This window comes from Coregonus clupeaformis, chromosome 37 (assembly GCF_020615455.1).
Source record: "Coregonus clupeaformis isolate EN_2021a chromosome 37, ASM2061545v1, whole genome shotgun sequence".
NCBI lineage: Eukaryota > Metazoa > Chordata > Actinopteri > Salmoniformes > Salmonidae > Coregonus > Coregonus clupeaformis.
Genome location: NC_059228.1, coordinates 8,670,671 through 8,691,240, shown reverse-complemented (window position 1 = coordinate 8,691,240; position 20,570 = coordinate 8,670,671). Strand labels below are relative to the sequence as shown.

The 20,570-nt window shown below is 42.8% G+C and overlaps 1 protein-coding gene across 3 annotated transcripts in view; it reads left to right on the top strand.

Annotated features, from left to right (window-relative positions):
* Positions 1-17,964, top strand: part of LOC121553489 (adhesion G protein-coupled receptor A1-like) — a 73,621-nt gene extending 55,657 nt beyond the window's left edge. For 2 of the 3 annotated variants that reach the window (XM_045211526.1, XM_041866624.2), the window contains 3 exons: positions 12,835-12,876; positions 13,086-13,181; positions 15,000-17,964. In XM_045211526.1, coding sequence (XP_045067461.1) covers positions 12,835-12,876; positions 13,086-13,181; positions 15,000-16,434 — 1,573 coding nt within the window. In that variant the 3' untranslated portion in view covers positions 16,435-17,964. The remainder of the gene's footprint in view (positions 1-12,834; positions 12,877-13,085; positions 13,182-14,999) is intronic. The other variant, XM_045211527.1, reaches the window with a different exon arrangement.
* The last annotated feature ends 2,606 nt before the right edge of the window (positions 17,965-20,570 follow it).

The window sequence follows — 20,570 nt, the reverse complement described above, 5'->3', positions numbered from 1 at the left end:
CCATCATTCCTTCAATTCTGACCAGTTTCCCAGTCCCTGCCGATGGAAAAACATCCCCACAGCATGATGCTGCCACCACCATGCTTCACTGTGGGGATGGTGTTCTCGGTGTGATGAGAGGTGTTGGGTTTGCGCCAGACATAGCGTTTTCCTTGATGGCCAAAAAGCTAAATTTTAGTCTCATCTGTCCAGAGTACTTCTTCCATATGTTTGGGGAGTCTCCCACATGCCTTTTGGCGAACACCAAACGTGTTTGCTGATTTTTTTCCTTTAAGCAATGGCTTTTTTCTGGCCACTCTTCCGTAAAGCCCAGCTCTGTGAAGTGTACAGCTTAAAGTGGTCCTATGGACAGATACTCCAATCTCTGCTGTGGAGCTTTGCAGCTCCTTCAGGGTTATCTTTGGTATCATTGTTGCCTGTCTGATTAATGCCCTCCTTGCCTGGTCTGTGAGTTTTGGTGGGCAGCCCTCTCTTGGCAGGTTTGTTGTGGTGCCATATTTTTTTATAACCCAACCCTGATCTGTACTTCTCTACAACTATGTCCCTGACCTGTTTGGAGAGCTCCTTGGCCTTCATGGTGCCGCTTGCTTGGTGGTGCGGCTTGCTTGGTGGTGCCCCTTGCTTAGTGGTGTTGCAGACTCTGGGGCCTTTCAGAACAGGTGTGTGGATATATACTGAGATCATGTGACAGATCAGGTGACACTTAGATTGCACACAGGTGGACTTTATTTAACTAATTATGTGACTTCTGAAAGTAATTGGTTTTACCAGATCTTATATAGGGGCTTCATAGCAAAGGGGGTGAATACATATGCACGCACCAGTTTTCCGTTATTTATTTTTTAGAATTGTTTGAAACAAGTTTTTTTTTTTTTTTTACTTCACCAATTTGGACTATTTTGTGTATGTCCATTACATGAAATCCAAATAAAAATCTATTTAATTAGAGGTTGTAATGCAACAAAATAGGAAAAACACCAAGGGGGATGAATACTTTTGCAAGGCACTGTAAGTCAAATAGGGGCGATACGTTGTGCCGTGAGGTGTTGCTTTATCTGTTTTTTTTTTACAGATTTGCTGTTCACTTGAGCAATCTGAGATGGGAGTTCCAGGCAATCATGGCTCTATTAATACTGTATGTTTTCTTGAATTTGTTCTGGATTTGGGGACTTTGAAAAGACCCCTGGTGGCATGTCTGGTGGGGTAAGTGTGTGTGTCAGAGATGTGTGTAAGTGGACTATGTAAACAATTTTGAATTTTCAACACAATGTTTCTTATTAAAAGAAGTAGTGATGCAGTCAGTCTCTCCTCTACTTTTAGCCAAGAGAGACTGGCATGCATAGCATCGATATTAGCCCTCTGATTACAGTGAAGAGTGATTACGTGCTGATCTGTTCTGCTTTGTGGATTGTGGTGTAAAACAAATCTCGGACAGACCTCTCCCAATCTTTACAACCATTGAATCAATATGTTTTGACCATGACTTTACAATCCAAGTTAACACCAAGTAATTTAGTCTCCTCAACTTGTTCAACAGCCACACCATCCATTACCAGATTCAGCTGAGGTCTAGAACTTAGGGAATGATTTGTACCAAATACAATGCTCTTAGTTTTAGAGATGTTCAGGACTAGTTTATTACTGGCCACCAATTCTAAAATGGACTGCAAGTCTTTGTTTAGGGTTGCAGTGATTTCACTAGCTGTGGTTGCTGACACATTTAGAGTTGAATCATCAGCATACAGTGCTGTGAAAAAGTATTTGCCCCCTTTCTAATTTTCTCTACTTTTGCATATTTTTTATACTGAATGTTATCAGATCTTCAACCAAAACCTAATATTAGATAAAGTGAACAAATAACACAAAAATTACACCACAACAAAGTAATTTCCCCCCTTACACTCAATAACTGGTTGTGCCACCTTTAGCTGCAATGACTCCAACCAAATGCTTCCTGTAGTTGTTGATCAGTCTCTCATGTTGCTGTGGAAGAATTTTGGCCCACTCTTCCATGCAGAACTGCTTTAACTCAGCGACCTTTGTGGGTTTTCAAGCATGAACTGCTCGTTTCAAGTCCTGCCACAACATCTCAATTGGGATTAGGTCGGGACTTTGACTAGGCCATTCCAAAACTTCAAGTTTGTTGCCATTCTCATGTAGACTTGATTGTGTGTTTTGGATCATTGTCTTGCTGCATGACCCAGTTGCACTTAAGCTTCAGCTCACAGACGGATGGCCTGACATTCTCCTGTATAATTCTCTGATACACAGCAGAATGAATGGTTCCTTCTATTAAGGCAAGTCATCCAGCTCCTGAGGCAGCAAAGCATCCCCAAACCATCACACTAGCACCACCATGCTTGACCGTTGGTATAAGGTTTTTAATGTGGATTGCAGTGTTTGGTTTTCACCAAGGCATAATGGGACCTATGTCCCATTTTTTTTACAGTGCTTTACAGCGATGTATGGGTTTCAACTGACGGCTGTTCTAAATGTGTGTACCATGTGTAACAAAAAGATGCCCTTATCCAGCCCGCTAATTGGGCTACGTTTGCTAATGGTTTGTTGTCTGATTGGGGGGAATGATGTAAATCGAGAGGAGTCGATGTGCTGTGAAAGGTGAGACGTTGAGGATTATAATGAATACCGCTTTGATATCATACAGAGGGTGGTCCTCTGTAGCTCAGCTGGTAGAGCACAGCGCTTGTAACGCCAGGGTAGTGGGTTCGATCCCCGGAACCACCCATACACAAAAATGTATGCACGCATGACTGTAAGTCGCTTTGGATAAAAGCGTCTGCTTAATGGCATATTATTATTATTATTATTATTATTACAAGCAAACCAAATGTGCACTTCACATTTCCATATATTTACAGTATCAATGTTTATGATCGCTATGTTTGGTGTATAGTTACCAGGATGACATGCATCTTACCCTGGGTTGTCCTGAACAGAATGAGAATATATGTCGTATTGTGAAGAAATTTAGTCGTGGAACATGCACTTGAAGGCACTAATGACCCCATTCTATGTGCACCGAAATTACAATCTGTTAGGCTTTCAGAAGGCACTTCAGACAAACACTGTAAGATCATATTCTATAACAGCTACTAATGTTAGCAATAGAATAAGCTTTCAAAAGAAGTCCACTTACATTTTAGTCATTTAGCAGACGCTCTTATCCAGAGCGACTTACAGTTACATTCTTTTATTTTATTTTTCATACTGGCCCCCCGTGGGAATCAAACCCACAACCCTGGCGTTGCAAACGCCATACTCTACCAACTGAGCTACATCCCTGCCGGCCATTCCCTCCCCTACCCTGGGCCAATTGTGCGCCGCCCCATGGGTCTCCCGGTCGCGGCCGGCTACGACAGAGCCTGGATTCGAACCAGGATCTCTAGTGGCACAGCTAGCACTGCGATGCAGTGCCTTAGACCACTGCGCCACTCGGGAGATTGCCAGATTGTGATTTATAATTGAACGTTTGTGGATTGCGTAAACAACAACCGTAATTGTGTGATGGTGGGGACGCAGGGCTGTGTTCCAAACAAAAAACTAAGTGTGCTTGCTTCCGTTCCTCAACGGCAACCTTATAGTTGAAGGTGCTTTCCTTGACTCATTAAAGTGCATTGAAATTACTTGGGAGCTGTGCACAGTTTGAAAGGTGTGTGGCCACTTGGAGACCCCAGTTAGACCTATTAAAAAAAAAATATATATATATACAGTATATTGCACCTACCCCAACATTTTCATGAATATTCTTCTTATGTTACTGATTGCATCCAAAGTATTTTCAGATGTTGTTATTGACAAATGTTGTGAAAAGTACAGTAAATGTAAAATACACATAAAATCAACAGTATAATGTTTGGATTCAGTCTTATGTCAGGTGAACTGTCCTCACCTTTGGTCTGATCATTTCCTGATATTCTCCAAAGTGTTATCTTTAAATTGCTACCATGATCATGCATATGCTTTTTATATTTCTTCTGTTGGGCCCTATCCATATAAGCCCATTTCCACGAATTTAAAGGGTTAATTCATATTCGGTTAGCTGCACCACATCAGGTTTAACATTGCTTCCGGTGTTCTTTTTATTTATTTATTTATATTTCTGCTTACTCACTGTGTTTGGCACATTTAAGAGGATCAGCTTTGGGACAGAGAGAGACAGACACTCTTTGCTCGCTGGAGGAAGGTGCTGTGTATGCGCTTTGGCTTTTGCAACCATGCTGTGTAACTCAATTTTAGCAAATCCCACAGGAAAGCCTGTTAGACTAAGAGAGGTTGACACACGTGGTGATGGAGACAGACAGACAGATAGCACACCAACACCAGGTTTACCATAGAATCTCAATGTAATTGTATGTTTAAGATATGTTACCTCAGGCTCTGACACTTTACTCAAGACACTTTGCTCAAGAGCACTTTTGAATATTCAAAGTCACAATAGCTGTAAAATAATTAATAAACATAAACAAAGAATACATGGCAAGTGCTGAAGTAACTTCCCAGCTAGCACATTAAGTTCCCTGGATGTTCTTGGTGCATCTGTTTAGTGTTGGGAACCTTCCTCTTGAATCATTCTTACTTTGTAGAAGCATAATGGAAAAGGATGGAACATTTTGAATAAAAAGTGGATTACACCCTCCTGTGAGGTATTGTATAGTACAGTATAGTAATTACAGGTAGCCTGTAATATAAACATTCGGTATTCAGTGTACATTCCTCCATGAACCATAGCAGCTGGATGCCAGTGAAAGTCATTGAGGGCAAAGACCTTGATGGATAAGGACCCTCAGCCTCTCTTCACACTCTCCACACAGGCAGATCCTCGACCACCTGCACTGCACAGGGAGGGGGCTTTATGGAATATTCTGGAGGCTGCTGTCTCCAGAACAAACATAAACTAATTGCAAAGACAGGCAAATCCAGCTCATAAAGTTATACAAGCATAGCTAGTAGCTACCGAATGTCATTTTCGGTGAGTGTGGACATTTTACGAGCGAAAGTGAACAAGAGGAATTGTGAAAATGAACAAAGTTGTGATGCATGCCTTTCTGAAGGAAGGGCAGCAGAGGGGAGAACGGAGGAGAAAAATAATGCTAGTAGGAAGCACAGGGAAAAAATGGCAGCTATACAGATAACTCATCCAGAGCTCTTTGACTTCTGGCAGAAAGCCGTTATAAGATATCTGATGGCATACATTTAGTGCAAATCTTCACCTCATTTGCGCCGCACAACAGAGACTCGCCGATAGATATAGAACGCTATGGATCCCGCTTTCTCCCATTGTGCTATTTAGAAACAAACATGGGACTGGCTCAGCTGTTCTGGGGAACTACAGGAAGCTTCATCATGTAAAATAATGTGACAGGTGAAATGAAGAACTCGATCTGCTTTATCTCATAACTTATTGCACAAGTTGACTGCAGGTTTTAACTTAAAAAGTAGCTACAAATATTCAAATGTATTTTTACGCACTACTCGTTTCAGCACTCGGTGGTCCCATTCTGTGAGCTTGTGTGGCCTACCACTTCGCGGCTGAGCCATTGTTGCTCCTAGACGTTTCCACTTCACAATAACAGCACTTACATTTCACTGGGGCAACTCTAGCAGGGCAGACATTTTTTGACGAACTGACTTCTTGGAAAGGTGGCTTCCTATGAGTGGCGCAGTGGTCTAAGGCACTGCATCTCAGTGCTAGAGGCGTTACTACAGACCCTGGTTCGATTCCGGGCTGTATCAAATCCGGCCTTGATCGGAAGTCCCATAGGGCGCCGCACAATTGGCCCAGCATCCTCCTGGTTAGGGGAGGGTTTGACCGGTGTAGGCCGTCATTGTAAATAAGAATTTGTTCTTAATTGACTTGCCTAGTTAAATAAAGGTTAAATAAACAAATAAAAAATGGCGGTGACACGTTGAAAATCACTGAACTCTTCAGTAAGGCCATTCTACTGTCAATGTTTGTCTATGGAGATTGCATGGCTGTGTGCTCGATTTTATACACCTGTCAACAACGGGTGTGGCTGAAATAGCCGAATCCACTAATTTGAAGGGGTGTCCACATACTTTTGTATATACAGTTGAAGTCGGAAGCTTACATACACTTAGGTTGGAGTCATTAAAACTCATTTTTCAACCACTCCACAAATGTCTTGTTAACAAACTATAGATTTGGCAAGTCGGTTAGGACAGCTAATTTGTGAATGACACAAGTAATTTTTCCAACAATTGTTTACAGACAGATTATTCCACTTATAATTCACTGTATCACAATTCCAGTTGGTCAGAAGTTTACATACACTAAATTGACTGTGCCTTTAAACAGCTTGGAAAATTCCAGAAAATGATGTTATGGCTTTAGAAGCTTCTGATAGGCTAATTGACATAATTTGAGTCAATTGGAGGTGTACCGGGGGATGTATTTCAAGGCATACCTTCAAACTCAGTGCCTCTTTGCTTGACATCATGGGAAAATCTAAAGAAATCAGCCAAGACCTCAGAAAGAAAGTCTGGTTCATCCTTGGGAGCAATTTCCAAATGCCTGAAGGTACCACGTTCATCTGTACAAACAATAGTACGCAAGTATAAACACCATGGGACCACGCAGCCGTCATACCGCTCAGGAAGGAGATGCGTTCTGTCTCCTAGAGATGAACGTACTTTGGTGTGAAAAGTGCAAATCAATCCCAGAACATCAGAAAAGTATCTATATCCACAGTAAAACGAGTCCTATATCAACATAACATGAAAGGCCGCTCAGCAAGGAAGAAGCCACTGCTCCAAAACCGCCATAAAAAAGCCAGGCTATGGTTTGCAACTGCACATGGGGACAAAGATCGTACTTTTTGGAGAAATGTCCTCTGGTCTGATGAAACAAAAATAGAACTGTTTGGCCATAATGACCATCGTTATGTTTGGAGGAAAAAGGGGGTGGTTTCCAAGCCGAAGAACACCATCCCAACCATGAAGCATGGGGGTGGCAGCATCATGCTGTGGGGGTGCTTTGCTGCAGGAAGGACTGGTGCACTTCACAAATTAGATGGCATCATGAGGAAGGAAAATGATGTGGATATATTGAAGCAACATCTCAAGACATCAGTCAGGAAGTTAAAGCTTGGTCGCAAATAGTCTTCCAAATGGACAACGACCCCAAGCATACTTCCAAAGTTGTGGCAAAATGGCTTAAGGACAACAAAGTCAAGGTATTGGAGTGGCCATCACAAAGCCCTGACCTCAATCCTCTAGAAAATGTGTGGGCAGAACTGAAAAAGTGTGTGCGAGCAAGGAGGCCTACAAACCTGACTCAGTTACACCAGCTCTGTCAGGAGGAATGGGCCAAAATTCCCCCAACTTATTGTGGGAAGCTTGTGGAAGGCTACCCGAAACGTTTGACCCAAGTTAAACAATTTAAAGGCAATGCTACCAAATAATAATTGAGTGTATGTAAACTTACATTTTACATTTTACATTTAGCAGACGCTCTTATCCAGAGCGACTTACAGTTAGTGAGTGCATACATTTTCATACTGGTCCCCTGTGGGAACTTATGTGATGAAATAAATAACAGCTGAAATAAATCATTTTCTCTACTATTATTTGACATTTCACATTCTTAAAATAAATTGGTGATCCTAACTGACCTAAGACAGGGAATTTTTACTAGGATTAAATGTCAGGAATTGTGAAAAACTGAGTTTAAATGTATTTGGCTAAGGTGTATGTAAACTTCTGACTTCAACTGTATCGTGTACTTTTAGTGGTGCACGCTTTCACCAGATTGGGTGAAAACGCACTTTGGTGATGAAATGTCACTTCCTTATGTTATAAAATACATTTTACCAAGACAAATATGATTATTCATTTTCTGAATTGTTCAGTGGGGTCGTTCTCTAACATACTGTATCATTAACGTTATATCCAAAAAGTCGGATTCTGTAACCTAATACATCCGATAATAAGCACCAAGCTCAGTTGACATAGCGGTGCAGGTTTCTCGTAACAACTTTTGAGGATTTTACATTTTGTGGTCGTAGTCTTCAAAGTTGTTTCCGCGGGTCGCAAAAAGTAAAATTATCATTACACGAACTGAATTAAATGTAAAAGGCTTTGAAAATAAAAAGCTTGGTACAGGCTCAGTACTCCGTTGACATTTCACAGAGATACGCTTGTTTTTGTGAGAAATCTTAGAAAAATAACAGGAATTTCGAATGAATATGAAAAGCGTACATTAAAATATGAAAATACTATGTCATGTCTCAAAATTGATATCCATCTTACCTCTGTATTGTTTTATGTCCTGCGGATTCAAGAAGAAAGATGACGAGTTCAACGGGAAAGTGAGCCTGTCAGCTAGCCAGTTGCTTTTTTTTTTTTTTGTGATCCAATTGACATTTTACTCATTTAGCAGACGCTCTTATCCAGAGCGACTTACATTTTTCGTACTGGCCCCCCGTGGGAATTAATTATTTAATTCTTGCACAGAATCCAGCCTAGCTGACGCGATGCGATTTTCCTCAGTTTTGACCCCTTTTTTAATCTGGTCTCCATTGATTTAGTCACCCTAATTCCAGCCATCCTACAAGGGTAAAAACTCCAATAAATTTTGAACGGATTATGATAGAGACATGAGGGTTGGACAACTGGTTTTCTTGTATCTAGGATTATCTAGACAATTAACATTATTTTATCCATTGGTCAAAATGTGTTTTTGATTGGACACCCTACAGTATACAGTGCATGCATCAGTATTCTGTCCCCCAAAAATAGAACGAGTTACAGTAAGCAGCACAACAACCACACAATGCAGTTTTATTCACCCGTTTTTGCACCAGTTTACTCCATCAGCAGCAAATGTCACAACATGTGGACAGGCCTGAGTACTCCACTGCCCGTAGTATATCCAGGGCCAGACAAAGAGAGACAGGACAGTACATAGTCAGAGGAGAGGAGGCACTTCTCGCTCCGGGGGCTTTGGCTGTCTATTTATATCAGTTGATGATTGCTGCTGCTCCCCAAAACTTAACTCAAAAGTGCCCGCCGTCTGCACTGTCTGCCATTTTGTTAGTCCGCAGTAGGGAAAACAGAACCACTGTCTGCCCCACGGCCATTATTGTTTTTGTTTTGTTGAGAATGCGGAGGTGAGGAGCGTCGCCCAACATGGTCAATTTTTTGGGGGTGTTTGTTTGTTGTTTCTAGTAACTTCTTTGTTGTTTTAATATCACAGACGGATGTGGCAGTTTTACAGAGTGAGTGAGTGCTTTCGCGTGTATGTGAGAGAGAGTGAAACCTACATGGGAATGTATTCCTCTGTGTACCGGCATGGTTAGCCTGGCTGGGTTCTAGATAGAGAGGGGAATAGGGATCATAAAGCACTAGGCTTTAACATCCACTAGTCCTCTCGTCTTTATGCTTATCTCCTTGACATGTGTGTAAATTACTTTCTGTTGGAGAAGTGTCCTGAGGGAATCACTCCACCCAGACACTGACAGCCCCGGTAATGCCCCCACTTCCACCTGCCCACACACACACATATATTAATTGTAATTGAATTTTGGGATGGGTGCAGTGTAAGGAGAGAGGGAGGGAGGTGGGGAAAGAAGGGGTGGGGTAAAGGGTAGAGATGGAGAGAGAGCAAGACAGACAGAGGGAAAGAGGATGAGGACTACATGTTCCTGCCATTGTGTTTTATCCAGAGCTGAAGCAGTGAAAGGAAAAATATCTCAAGCAGTAATAGAGTACAGTTCTCATCGGGCCTGAAAATCCGAGCCCGGTCGGACCCAAGCCTGGTGAGCTGAAGCCCAGGCCCGGTCCAACATCACAGAAATTAAATGAACCCCAAAAACAAGCCTGAGTTCTAGAAAACTGTATATTGATTTAAACTGGTGTTGAGAACAATGCGGCGGAGTGAGGAGACGAGGAAACAGCCATTGGGCTGAGAGAAAGTACAGAGAGAGGAAAATGTACCTTAGTTATCATCAACTGAATGACGAAAATATGGGAATAAAGAAGGCTAATGCAATTGAAAGCATGTATGAAATTCTTTCTTATAATGAAACTCCCGAAGTCTTATCCAACCGTTATACTAATTGAAAGCAATAGTCGTGTGTGGTCACCTAGATGGTCATTTCAGCACTGTTTTGATTGAGATAGCGCCATTGCGCTGCTTTGAGACAAGCATGGGAGATGCGTCTTGATAAATCAATCAATTTCAGATTTATGTTTGGATATTTGGTAACTATTAGGCTGGGAAAATTGTAGCTAAGTTGAGGTGAGTGCTCACGATCATATTTATTAAACACTGAACAAAAATATAAACAAAACATGTCAAGTGTTGGTCCCATGTTTCATGAGCTGAAATAAAAGTTCACAGAAATGTTCCATATGCACAAAAAGCGTATTTCTCTAAAATGTTGTGCACAAATTTGTTTACATTCCTGTTGGTGAGCATTTCTCCTTTGCCAATATAATCCATCCACCTGACAGGTGTGGCATATCAAGAAGCTGATTAAACAGCATGATCATTACACAGGTGCACCTTGTGCTGGGGACAATAAAAGGCCACTCTAAAATGTTTTGTCACACAACACAATGCCACAGATGGCTCAAGTTTTGAGGGAGCATGCAATTTGCATGCTGACTGCAGGAATGTCCACCAGAGCTGTTGCCAGAGAATTTCTCTACCATAAGCAGCCTCCAACATCGTTTTTGAGAATTTGGTAGTACGTCCAACCGACCACACAACCGTAGATCACGTGTATGGCGTCGTGTGGGCGAGCAGTTTGCTGATGTCAACGTTGTGAACAGAGTGCCCCATTGTGGCGGTGGGGTTATGGTATGGGCAGGCATAAGCTATGGACAATGAACACAATTGCATTTTATCGATGGCAATTTGAATGCACAGAGATACCGTGACGAGATCCTGAGGCCCATTGTCGTGCCATTCATCCGCCGCCATCACCTCATGTTTCAGCATGATAATGCACGGCCGCATGTCGCAAGGATTGTAACACAATTCCTGGCAGCTGAAAATGTCCCAGTTCTTCCATGGCCTGCATACTCACCAGACATGTCATCCATTGAGCATGTTTGGGATGCTCTGTATCAACGTATACGACAGTGTGTTCCAGTTCTTGCCAATATCCAGCAACTTCACACAGCCATTGAAGAGGAGTGGGACAACATTCCACAAGCCTCAATCAACAGCCTGATCAACTCTATGCGAAGGAGATGTGTCGCGCTGAATGAGGCAAATGGTGGTCACACCAGATAGTGACTGGGTTTCTGATCCACACCCCTACTTTTTTTTAAAGGTATCTGTGACCAACAGATGCATATCTGTATTCCCAGTCATGTGAAATCCATAGATTAGGGCCTAATTTATGTATTTAAATTGACTGATATCCTTATGAACTGTAAATCAGTATAATCTTTTAAATTGTTGCATGTTGCGTTTACATTTTTGTTCAGTGTAGTTTGCTCATATATTAGCTGATCAGAAACTTTTGCCAGGATGTTATGTAGCTTAACAAGTGGATTTTGCTCTTCACTCGCATAATAGCCTGTCCTACTCCCGACCAAAAGTCTGTGATAATTAATCAATGTGATTTTGTTTCACTGAATCTCTGTCTGTATATTTGGTTAATTGATCTCTGGCTGGACAAGTGGAAGTGGAAGTGGTGGCTCATTTATTCGTTTGCTCATCTATCACTGATCAGAAACATTTAGCATGCAATAATGTTGCCTAAATCAAGAGTATTATTTATCTATTGACTCACATAGTAGCCTTATATAATCTATCCATCACTGAGCTGTGAGAGCCAATCCTGTTTTATGTCTTAATGTAACCTACTTCAATATAACAAATAAATCATTCATTCATGTCATTACAAAGTCATCCATGCCTTTAAATACGATCAAGCATAAACAAATAATTAAATAACAAAGGAGCCTTGAATAATTAAACAATAAATAAATAACTAGATTTTCTGCCAAACATACATTTGAATAATCGCTTAAAAGCCCGTGTTTTGAATGCATATTTGACTAGGAAATATTTGGATCAGTTATAGGTGTACTTTCAATAGTTGCAAGGTCCAGCAAGGCACATTAGCAGGGCAGTCATAGGCTGTATTTTGTTAGGATGTATCTGCGTTAAGATGCTATTGGAATATGGACTTCTCCTGATACTGAGATGCGCTGCCTGTCATAGTCTTGTGGATCATCAATCTCCCGAGGGCACTCCAGCCTATTTGTATCGCAATTTGAAACATTTCAATCATCAAAAAACTAAGTTTAATCATGGACACAAATTTCTCTGGCCCAGCCAATATTAGAATCCTGGCGGTGCTAGTTTCTGCAGCTGCTGCGGCTGAGAGAGCGCTGTATTAGGCTAAAAGGTGCGCAGACACGCACAGTTTTTATTTCTTAACGCAGCACAGCAAGCCCAAAACCCGCCCGCACAGAATCAATTCACTGAATTTGAGGCTCGGCCCGGTATAAGACCGGGCCGCGTCGGGTTCGGGCTAAGAATGAGAACTCTATAATAGAGACATCTCCTATTTGAGAAGAAGTGGATGCACCAAGCTGTGTGAAGATGCTCCAGCACAAATGAAGCTGTTTGCCTACTTATACTGTGCCTCAGAGCTGTTTTCATGTTGAAGAGCGGTAGAGATTTTTTATGCTGCACAGAGGAAAAAAGAGGAGAGGAGGAGGTCCATTTGACCTTTCTCTCACGCTGTCTCTCATTTTCTCTCCCTCCTTTTCTCTTTCTCTCCTTTTCTCTCCCCTCCTTTTCTCTCTATCTCCCTTTCTCTCTATCTCCAGTCTACAACCCAGGCCAGCACACAGAGAGAAGCACATCCTCAGGTCTCACTCCCTTTCTTTTTCCTCTTCTTTTTGTCTCTCGCTCTCATTCTCTCTCTCTGACTCTCTCTCTCTCTCTTATCTCTCTCTCTCACTCAATACTATTGATTACTAAAGTACAGCCCAGAAAATAGAGGATATTGGTGTTGTAAAGTTTATTTTTATGTCACACATTTTATAATCTCTCTTTCTCTCTTTCGCTCTCCCCTCAGGTTTTATTTAGTCAGTGGCGGAGTGCCCTTCATCATCTGTGGAATCACAGCAGCCGTCAATATTGAGAACTATGGCAGTGGGGAGACGGCACCCTAGTAAGTCACCCAGCAGTCTCCTATTCTCAAGGTCACAGTTTTAAACTGTTCTAGTCAACCCTGTCTGCTACATTGGGCCACAAGTTCTCATCCACATCACACCGTATGGCCTCTCGCGCAATACACCTGGGAAAGAATCTCTTTGCATGCCTGATCCATCCCTGGCAATCTTCTGCAGAGATATCCAGGCATCCTGCATTCATTGCATCCAAGAGTGACATTTGATCATGTGGATGATAGTCATAAACTTTCCACCTCCATGAGGAAAATAATTATTCTATGGGGTTGAGGAAGGGAGAGTAAGGGGGGAGGAAAAGTGATACCATCCCGGGATGGGCTGCAAACCACTCTGTGACTGTATGGGAGTGGTGAAATGCCACATTGTCCCATACAATCACCCAGGTTTCCATATTTCTTCTGACTTGCCCTCTGTCTTCACCTGGCAAAAGCCTTCCATAGAGGTCATCCATGAATGAAATGAGGCGCTCTGTGTTGTATGGCCCAATTAGTGGTTTATGTAACAGCAATCCTTCAGAGGATATTGCGGCACACATTGTGATGCTGGCACCCCTCTGGCCTGGGACATTCACTGTTGCTCTTTTCCCAATCACATTCCTTCCACGTCGGCGTGTTTTGGCCATGTTAAAACCAGCCTCATCCACAAAGATGAACATGTGGGGTGTTGGCCTGGCTTCAAGCTCCATGGCACTCTAAAATATTGTAAATCCACAGGGCAACATAACAGTTATTCTATAACAGTAGTTTACATTACAGTATACTGTAACTGAAATCACTGCTGAGTGTGCAGTGCTCTGGTGGGTTTTGTTTACAGTAAAAACAGTACTGTATTACAGGATATAGACATCTTACCTGGACATATTGGTACCGGAATTCGTTGACACGATCAGAGTTCCTCTCAAAGGGAACAGTTTACACCTGCTTCATGTTGATATAATGCTTTGTCAAGATTCTAGCAATGGTTGTCGTGCTTACACTTTCAACATTTTGAAATGTATTATTGTCTGCCAACACTCTCTCTTGAATTTCTCTGAGTTTTATGGCATTGTTGCTAATGACCGTGTCAACAATTACAGCTTCCTGCTGAACAGAGAAAATCCTACCTCTCCCCCCTCCATTTGGTAACCGTTGGGTCCTAAAACAGAAATAAAATTACACACAAATGGAGAGCTTTTGCTCGATTTACTACTCTACAGTAAAATTCAGTTATTTTATTTTAGAATTTCTATTTTGCTTTTACTGTAGCAATGTAAAAAATTACAGTCGAATTCAATTTTCAGTAACTTTTGAACTTGAGTTTAACAGTTTTGATAAGGGTATCTTAACATTTGCAAAATGGTCTGTAGATACATAGAGTTTTGTTGGTAAATGTGTTTTTGTGAGACAAGTATTTTTGTAATTTGAAAGATGTCATTGAATGCATTTTTTATCAAAGCAATGACAAATGATCCACAGGTTACCACAGAGTGTTGTTGTGATAACTGTATTTAGAGTTTTGCACATGTATCCGCAGTATTGAACAATGCTTGTTAGCAATCTAAAAAAAACTGTAACACTCCAAAATGAGATGCAGATAGATCTGATGATATGAGTCACACTTCAGTGTATGTTGCTCACCCCCCACCCCCAAGGTAATGTATCACTTCAAGAGGCCTATGTCTCTTCTCTGTGTGTGTTTTTCAGTGTTTATTAAGGAAACACACCCTCATACTGTAATACTAATGTAGCCTACTGTGTGTGTGTGTGTGTGTGTGTGTGCGTGCGTGCGTGCGTGTGTGTGTGCATGTGTGTGTGTTGCAGCTGCTGGATGGCATGGGAGCCCAGCCTTGGAGCCTTCTACGGCCCCGTGGCGTTCATCGTCCTGGTCACCTGCATCTACTTCCTGTGTACCTTCATTCAGCTGAGGCGCCACCCCGAGAGAAAGTACGAGCTGAAAGCCCTGACTGAGGAGCAGCAGAGGCTGGCATCCGTCACCGACGTGGGTGGGCATTGCCATCAGGGAGGGGAAGGGGAGCCCGGAGCCCTGCCACCACCGCCCAATGGAGGGCACTGCCCTGCGGGCTGCCACTCGTCCACTGCCATCAACCCCTCTATGCTGGCCAACGAGCATTCGTTCAAGGCCCAGCTGAGGACGGCAGCCTTCACCCTCTTCTTGTTCGTGGCCACGTGGGCCTTCGGGGCGCTGGCTGTGTCACAGGGCCACTTTCTGGACATGATCTTCAGCTGCCTGTATGGTGCCTTCTCCGTCACGCTGGGCCTCTTCGTGCTCATCCACCACTGTGCCAAGCGGGACGACGTGTGGCACTGCTGGTGCGCCTGTTGCCCCGGGAGACGCGCCCACCATGGTTGCCACGGCCATGGTCACGGCCACACTCGTCCAAAGATTAATGTCAATGGGGATGCCTTAGGGCATGGGCACGGGCATGGGCACTGCCACCTGGATTCGCCTTGCCCGGGTAAGGCCCTGTTAGGAGGACACACCCACAGTGGCACCTTGGGTCACTGTAAGCATGGCAGCCTGGCGTCATCGCAGAACCATGTGACGTGCCTGCCCCCTGTGGTGCCCTGCTGCCAGCAGCTGATGGAGGAGGAGCCTCCCGCACACGTGCTGCTACACGCCGACCCCGAGGGCTACCGGCCAGACATCCACCTGCATCGATGCCTGAAGGGCAGCACTAGGACTAAGCCTCGCCACTTCAGCCGTCACCGGCAGGCTGGCACAGGAGGGGGAGGAGGGGTGGGAGAGAGGGAGTACGCCTACCACATCCCCTCCAGTGTAGACGGAGGCTCTATCCACAGCTCCCACACAGACAGCCCTCACAGCACGCACGAGCGCCACGGACACATCTGCCACCTGGCTGCTGCCCCCCACGAAGTAGGCCACCACACGTGCCAAGCTGCGACGGCTCACGAGGCGGCGCTGGCATGCCACGCCCCCTGCCACCGGCACGTGCCTTGCTGTGCTAAGGCGGACCTGTTCCCCACTCTGTGCCAGGTGGAGGCAGGTGACACGGGTACCTTTCTGTGCGGCTGTGGCAAAATAGCCAATGAGGAGGACCTGATCGTGCCTCATCACCAGCTGGAGATGCACCCACGTAGACAGTCCTACCCCCAGAACCCACCGCCCAATCAGAATGGCATCCTTAAAGGCGGCCTGCACGAGGGTTTCCTGTACGCATCAGACAGCACAGGGAATATACGCACTGGACCCTGGAGAAATGAAACTACTGTGTAGTGTAAAGATATAGGCAATCATTCCCATACCAGCCTCCCTCCCTCCCTCCCTCCAATCCTCAACTCACTCCTCCTTTCCTTTCTAGGAACTACAACAACAACAACAACAAAAATCTAACATCACGACTTTTACTTGTATTCTTTTTTTGTTTGAATGTGTTCCATTTCACTGTACAGATGATCTGACATTGTCATATAAGCTCCCCAATGACCAGCCATACAATACACAGCAGAACTGATTTTTCTCCTTCATAGAGGAATGTGAGTCACACGCCACAAGATATAGTACCTTTTGTTGAAGGTATTTTTACCACTATAGTATGTTATTATTATTACAGATCTATCGAAGATAGAGAATATGGATGTGTGTGTGGATGTGTGTGAACCGAACACTTGTGTATATTCTCGCTCAAAGCAAATGAGATTGCGTTCTCTTTTGTGAGTCACTAAATCCACCGACTACTCTCTGATTTGTGTACCTGCAGTACTTCAATAAGCTCAGTACCAGTGTTTTAAACAACCAGCAATTTAGAGTCATTGGTATTTTCGCCATTTTGAACAAGCATACTTACTATAATATACTGTGAATATCAGTTAGAGATTTCTTAGTAATATACAAAGATGTCTGCTCTTGTCAGATTTCTGTGGATGCCGATACGTTGTGAAAATTAAAAAAAACAACCGAAAAGAAAAACCGAAACCACATTGAGTATTCTGTTACAGGTTGATATTGAATGTTCTTGTCTGTATGATGTCTTACTGTTGTTGTTTTTAGAGCGAAGTGTACAACAATAACAACAATCACATTGTCATTGTGTATATTTGTGGTGTTGGAGCAATAGTGACATTCATGTTATGACATGCCATGACCAAGCAGCAGCAGTTCCAGGCTCAACCATTTCCTCTTGTCCCATTTGATATACAGTAAAACCCAAGCCAACATTTTCCATCTCTGGCAAGGCGTCACAAAATGGTTGGAGGTTCATTCAATGGGTCATGTCCAAAATCAATGCTTAAACACTATTTTATTTATTTATAGGAAACAGAGCATGCAAGCCTTGTATATAGCTATGTGCTGTGTGTTTTGCTTTGTATATCAATGCACATTTCTTGAAAACGCCATCACTTTTGTCTATGGAGCAGATCAAGCTACGTTCGCTATAACATGACGTGAAACAAACAATTATATTTTTACACAATTTTAGTATCATTATGCCATTATTATGGATGCTCCTGAAACCATGTTCTGTTGAGGGACAGAGGACAGGGCAGAGATTCAGTGTTGAATATTTAACCTTATACAGCTGGTATTATGTACGGTGGCCCTAAGAGCCAATTTATGCTTGATTCGAAAATGTGGTCAGAGGCGCTTTATGGATGGTGTGACGCAATTGCGGAGCCTCTGGAGGCACGCAGAGGCCAAATTGAACTCTGTTCCGCATCGCCGTGCGCCTCTCAAATGTAACAATGTGGAGGGCACCCTATAGCTCCGCATTGACATGATTGGTTGACGGTAGGTGAGGGCGGGAGGTCCTGTATAAACACAAACTCACTTCCTTGACAAGGTCCTTCACAACAGCTCTGCTTTGCGAAGCGCAGGAGTATGAATGCCCTGACTTCTGCAGAGGCCATATCACCATAAATGCTGCACAGCCAATGCAGACGTCAGATTGATGTTGTAGAGCCTTTATGTGGCAAAGTAATTTTAAAAAATCAAATTTTCCCCTTAGGGCCACCGAGTTATGTTCGGTATGGAAACAAGTCATTCCCGAGTGAGAGAACTGACCAGGTTAATAGAGAAACAAATCACTACCTACAAGAATACAGCAACTCCTGCCTGGCCAAAACCACCTTGGCATGCCACACCATCCATTCATCTTGTGCACTCTTGTCTATGTACATAGAATTGGTTCTGATTAATTATTTTATATAAGATTTAAAATATTTAAGAGCAAATAAATATATATGTAATGAAAATGTATTGGAAAGACCTCTTAATGTTAATGCTCAGTATCTGAGTTTAGAAATGTTATTTGTTTTTGGTGCATTTTTCTGTTTGCTTGTACTTTTGTTCTGATCTTTCTTAAAGTATGCGGACTGGCCATATATTTTGTTATATTTGACACACAAATGCACTAACAGCTATGGGATACCAGGACTTAATGTCAACTGTGATTGAATTGTGATCTGAATTCAACAAGGGACCTGATTTTAGAAAGAAATGTTTGAATAAGAAAGATGTTAGAATTTCTGAAAAGAGAGCATTTTTAGATGTACATACATAAAAGGAATATTTCTGATTTTGGAAGGCAAAGACTGACCAGTAGCAAAATGAGCCCCCATGAGACTTCAAGAATATGTCAGATGAAGCAAGATGCTATGTTATCTATGGATCAATGAGCTTTGTAACAGTTTCACTAAAAACACCTAACATCCTTGGTATTTCCTTCTTAAATCATCCTGCATTAAACATGTCTATGCGAGAGTATATTGCTTTGGTCTAATTCCTGTACCTCGTGGACATCGACATATCTTAAAAGCAAAAAGAGCTTTCCAAGTGTGTGAACCTCAGCGTTTGTTACCATAGGCCTCTATCTACCACCTGTCTCCTCATTCAGCAGTAGTACTGCCAATTCAGCCAGCTGGATTCGCTTGTCAGATCTCTGCCAGTATACACTTGTGGTACTGTAACAAAACCCAAAGTCAGTCTTCACCTTTTTCTACATCGACAACACGGATACCAATTGGTTTTTGTGCGTGCGCATGTTTTGTTTCCCTTAGTTATTTTGCAGTATTCATATCTTCTGACAGCAGTGATGGAGATGTCTTAAGGACTCACCACAGGGGGAGGAGTTCAAATGATAGCAGGCTTGACTGGCAGTGTGTGTGGTGTGCGTGCTTGCATGTGTGTGTGTGTGCTCACATGCCTGCCTGCGGGGGTGTGTGTTTGTGTGTGCATGCGTGCCTGATCGCATGCATTTGTTCGTGATTGAGTGTGTGCGTTAGTGTGTTAGCATGCATGAGTGAATGTGTACAGTAATGTGAGTGAGTGTGAGTAAATGAGACTGTGTGTGTTTTTTGTGCATCACAAATCAGGCCAGGGCTGACAGGCCATGAAATGAGCACATTTAATATGCAGTTGGCCACACGACACTCAGCCCCCTCCCTGCCATCAGATTATTCCTGTAACTTCGAGCAAATAAAAACCCAGGCCCTGCCTTTAAATTGAGCCCTGAAGACAGACTCTGACAGAGATCTCTGTTTGACCTTCTGGGATGCTTTCAAGGTCAGTCACTGGTGTATATGGTATCTTATCTAGAAAGGTGATCTGATTTACCCAAGAGAGGACATACTGTACTGTAAATATTTGTTGTGCGATGTTGATGACGGTTGTGTGTGTGTGTGTGTATGTGTTGATGACAGGGTGGTAAGCGGTTCACTGCCAGATGAGTCAAGTGTTGATGATCATGGTGATAATGAATGCAGGGTATGAGGGGGAGGGATTCATTAGATATGGTGTTTCTGAGCCAATAAATATTATCCTGGATCTGCTTTTGGTGGAACCTCAGATTGTAGTACCCTATTCCCTCAGTCTAAGATGGAGAACAACAGGCAGAGAGGATGGAGGATGCATTTCCACCCACAGGAAAGCATGGAGGTCAGAAGCAGTGGTGCCCCTCCACTCCAAGACATTTGCTTCTGTTTAATAAAAATGGATCTGGATTAAGCAAGACAAATGTAATGTTTATGGTACAATTAGGCATGTTGTATTTTCCTGGTTTGGCATCGGCTCCCGATGAATGCTGACAAGTGCTCACCAACAATAGCCAGGTTTTCTGTGGATACTATTCAGGTTGTATGTACTGTATCTTCATATCTCACTGTAACTGCGAAGGAGGGACTGATTACACGTAATCAGTTACATGTAATCTGACTACAAAGAACTGTGGTCAGTTATGTTACCAGCAAAAACATTGTAATCAGATTACAGATTCTTTTGAAAAACTAGATCATTACTTTTTGTATTACTTTTAAATTCAGAAACGATGTTTGCGAAAAAAAAATACATTGACACCTTTCCGGTTTCTCAATGACATTCAATTCAGCATTAAACAAAAGGCGCACGTTTATTATGTT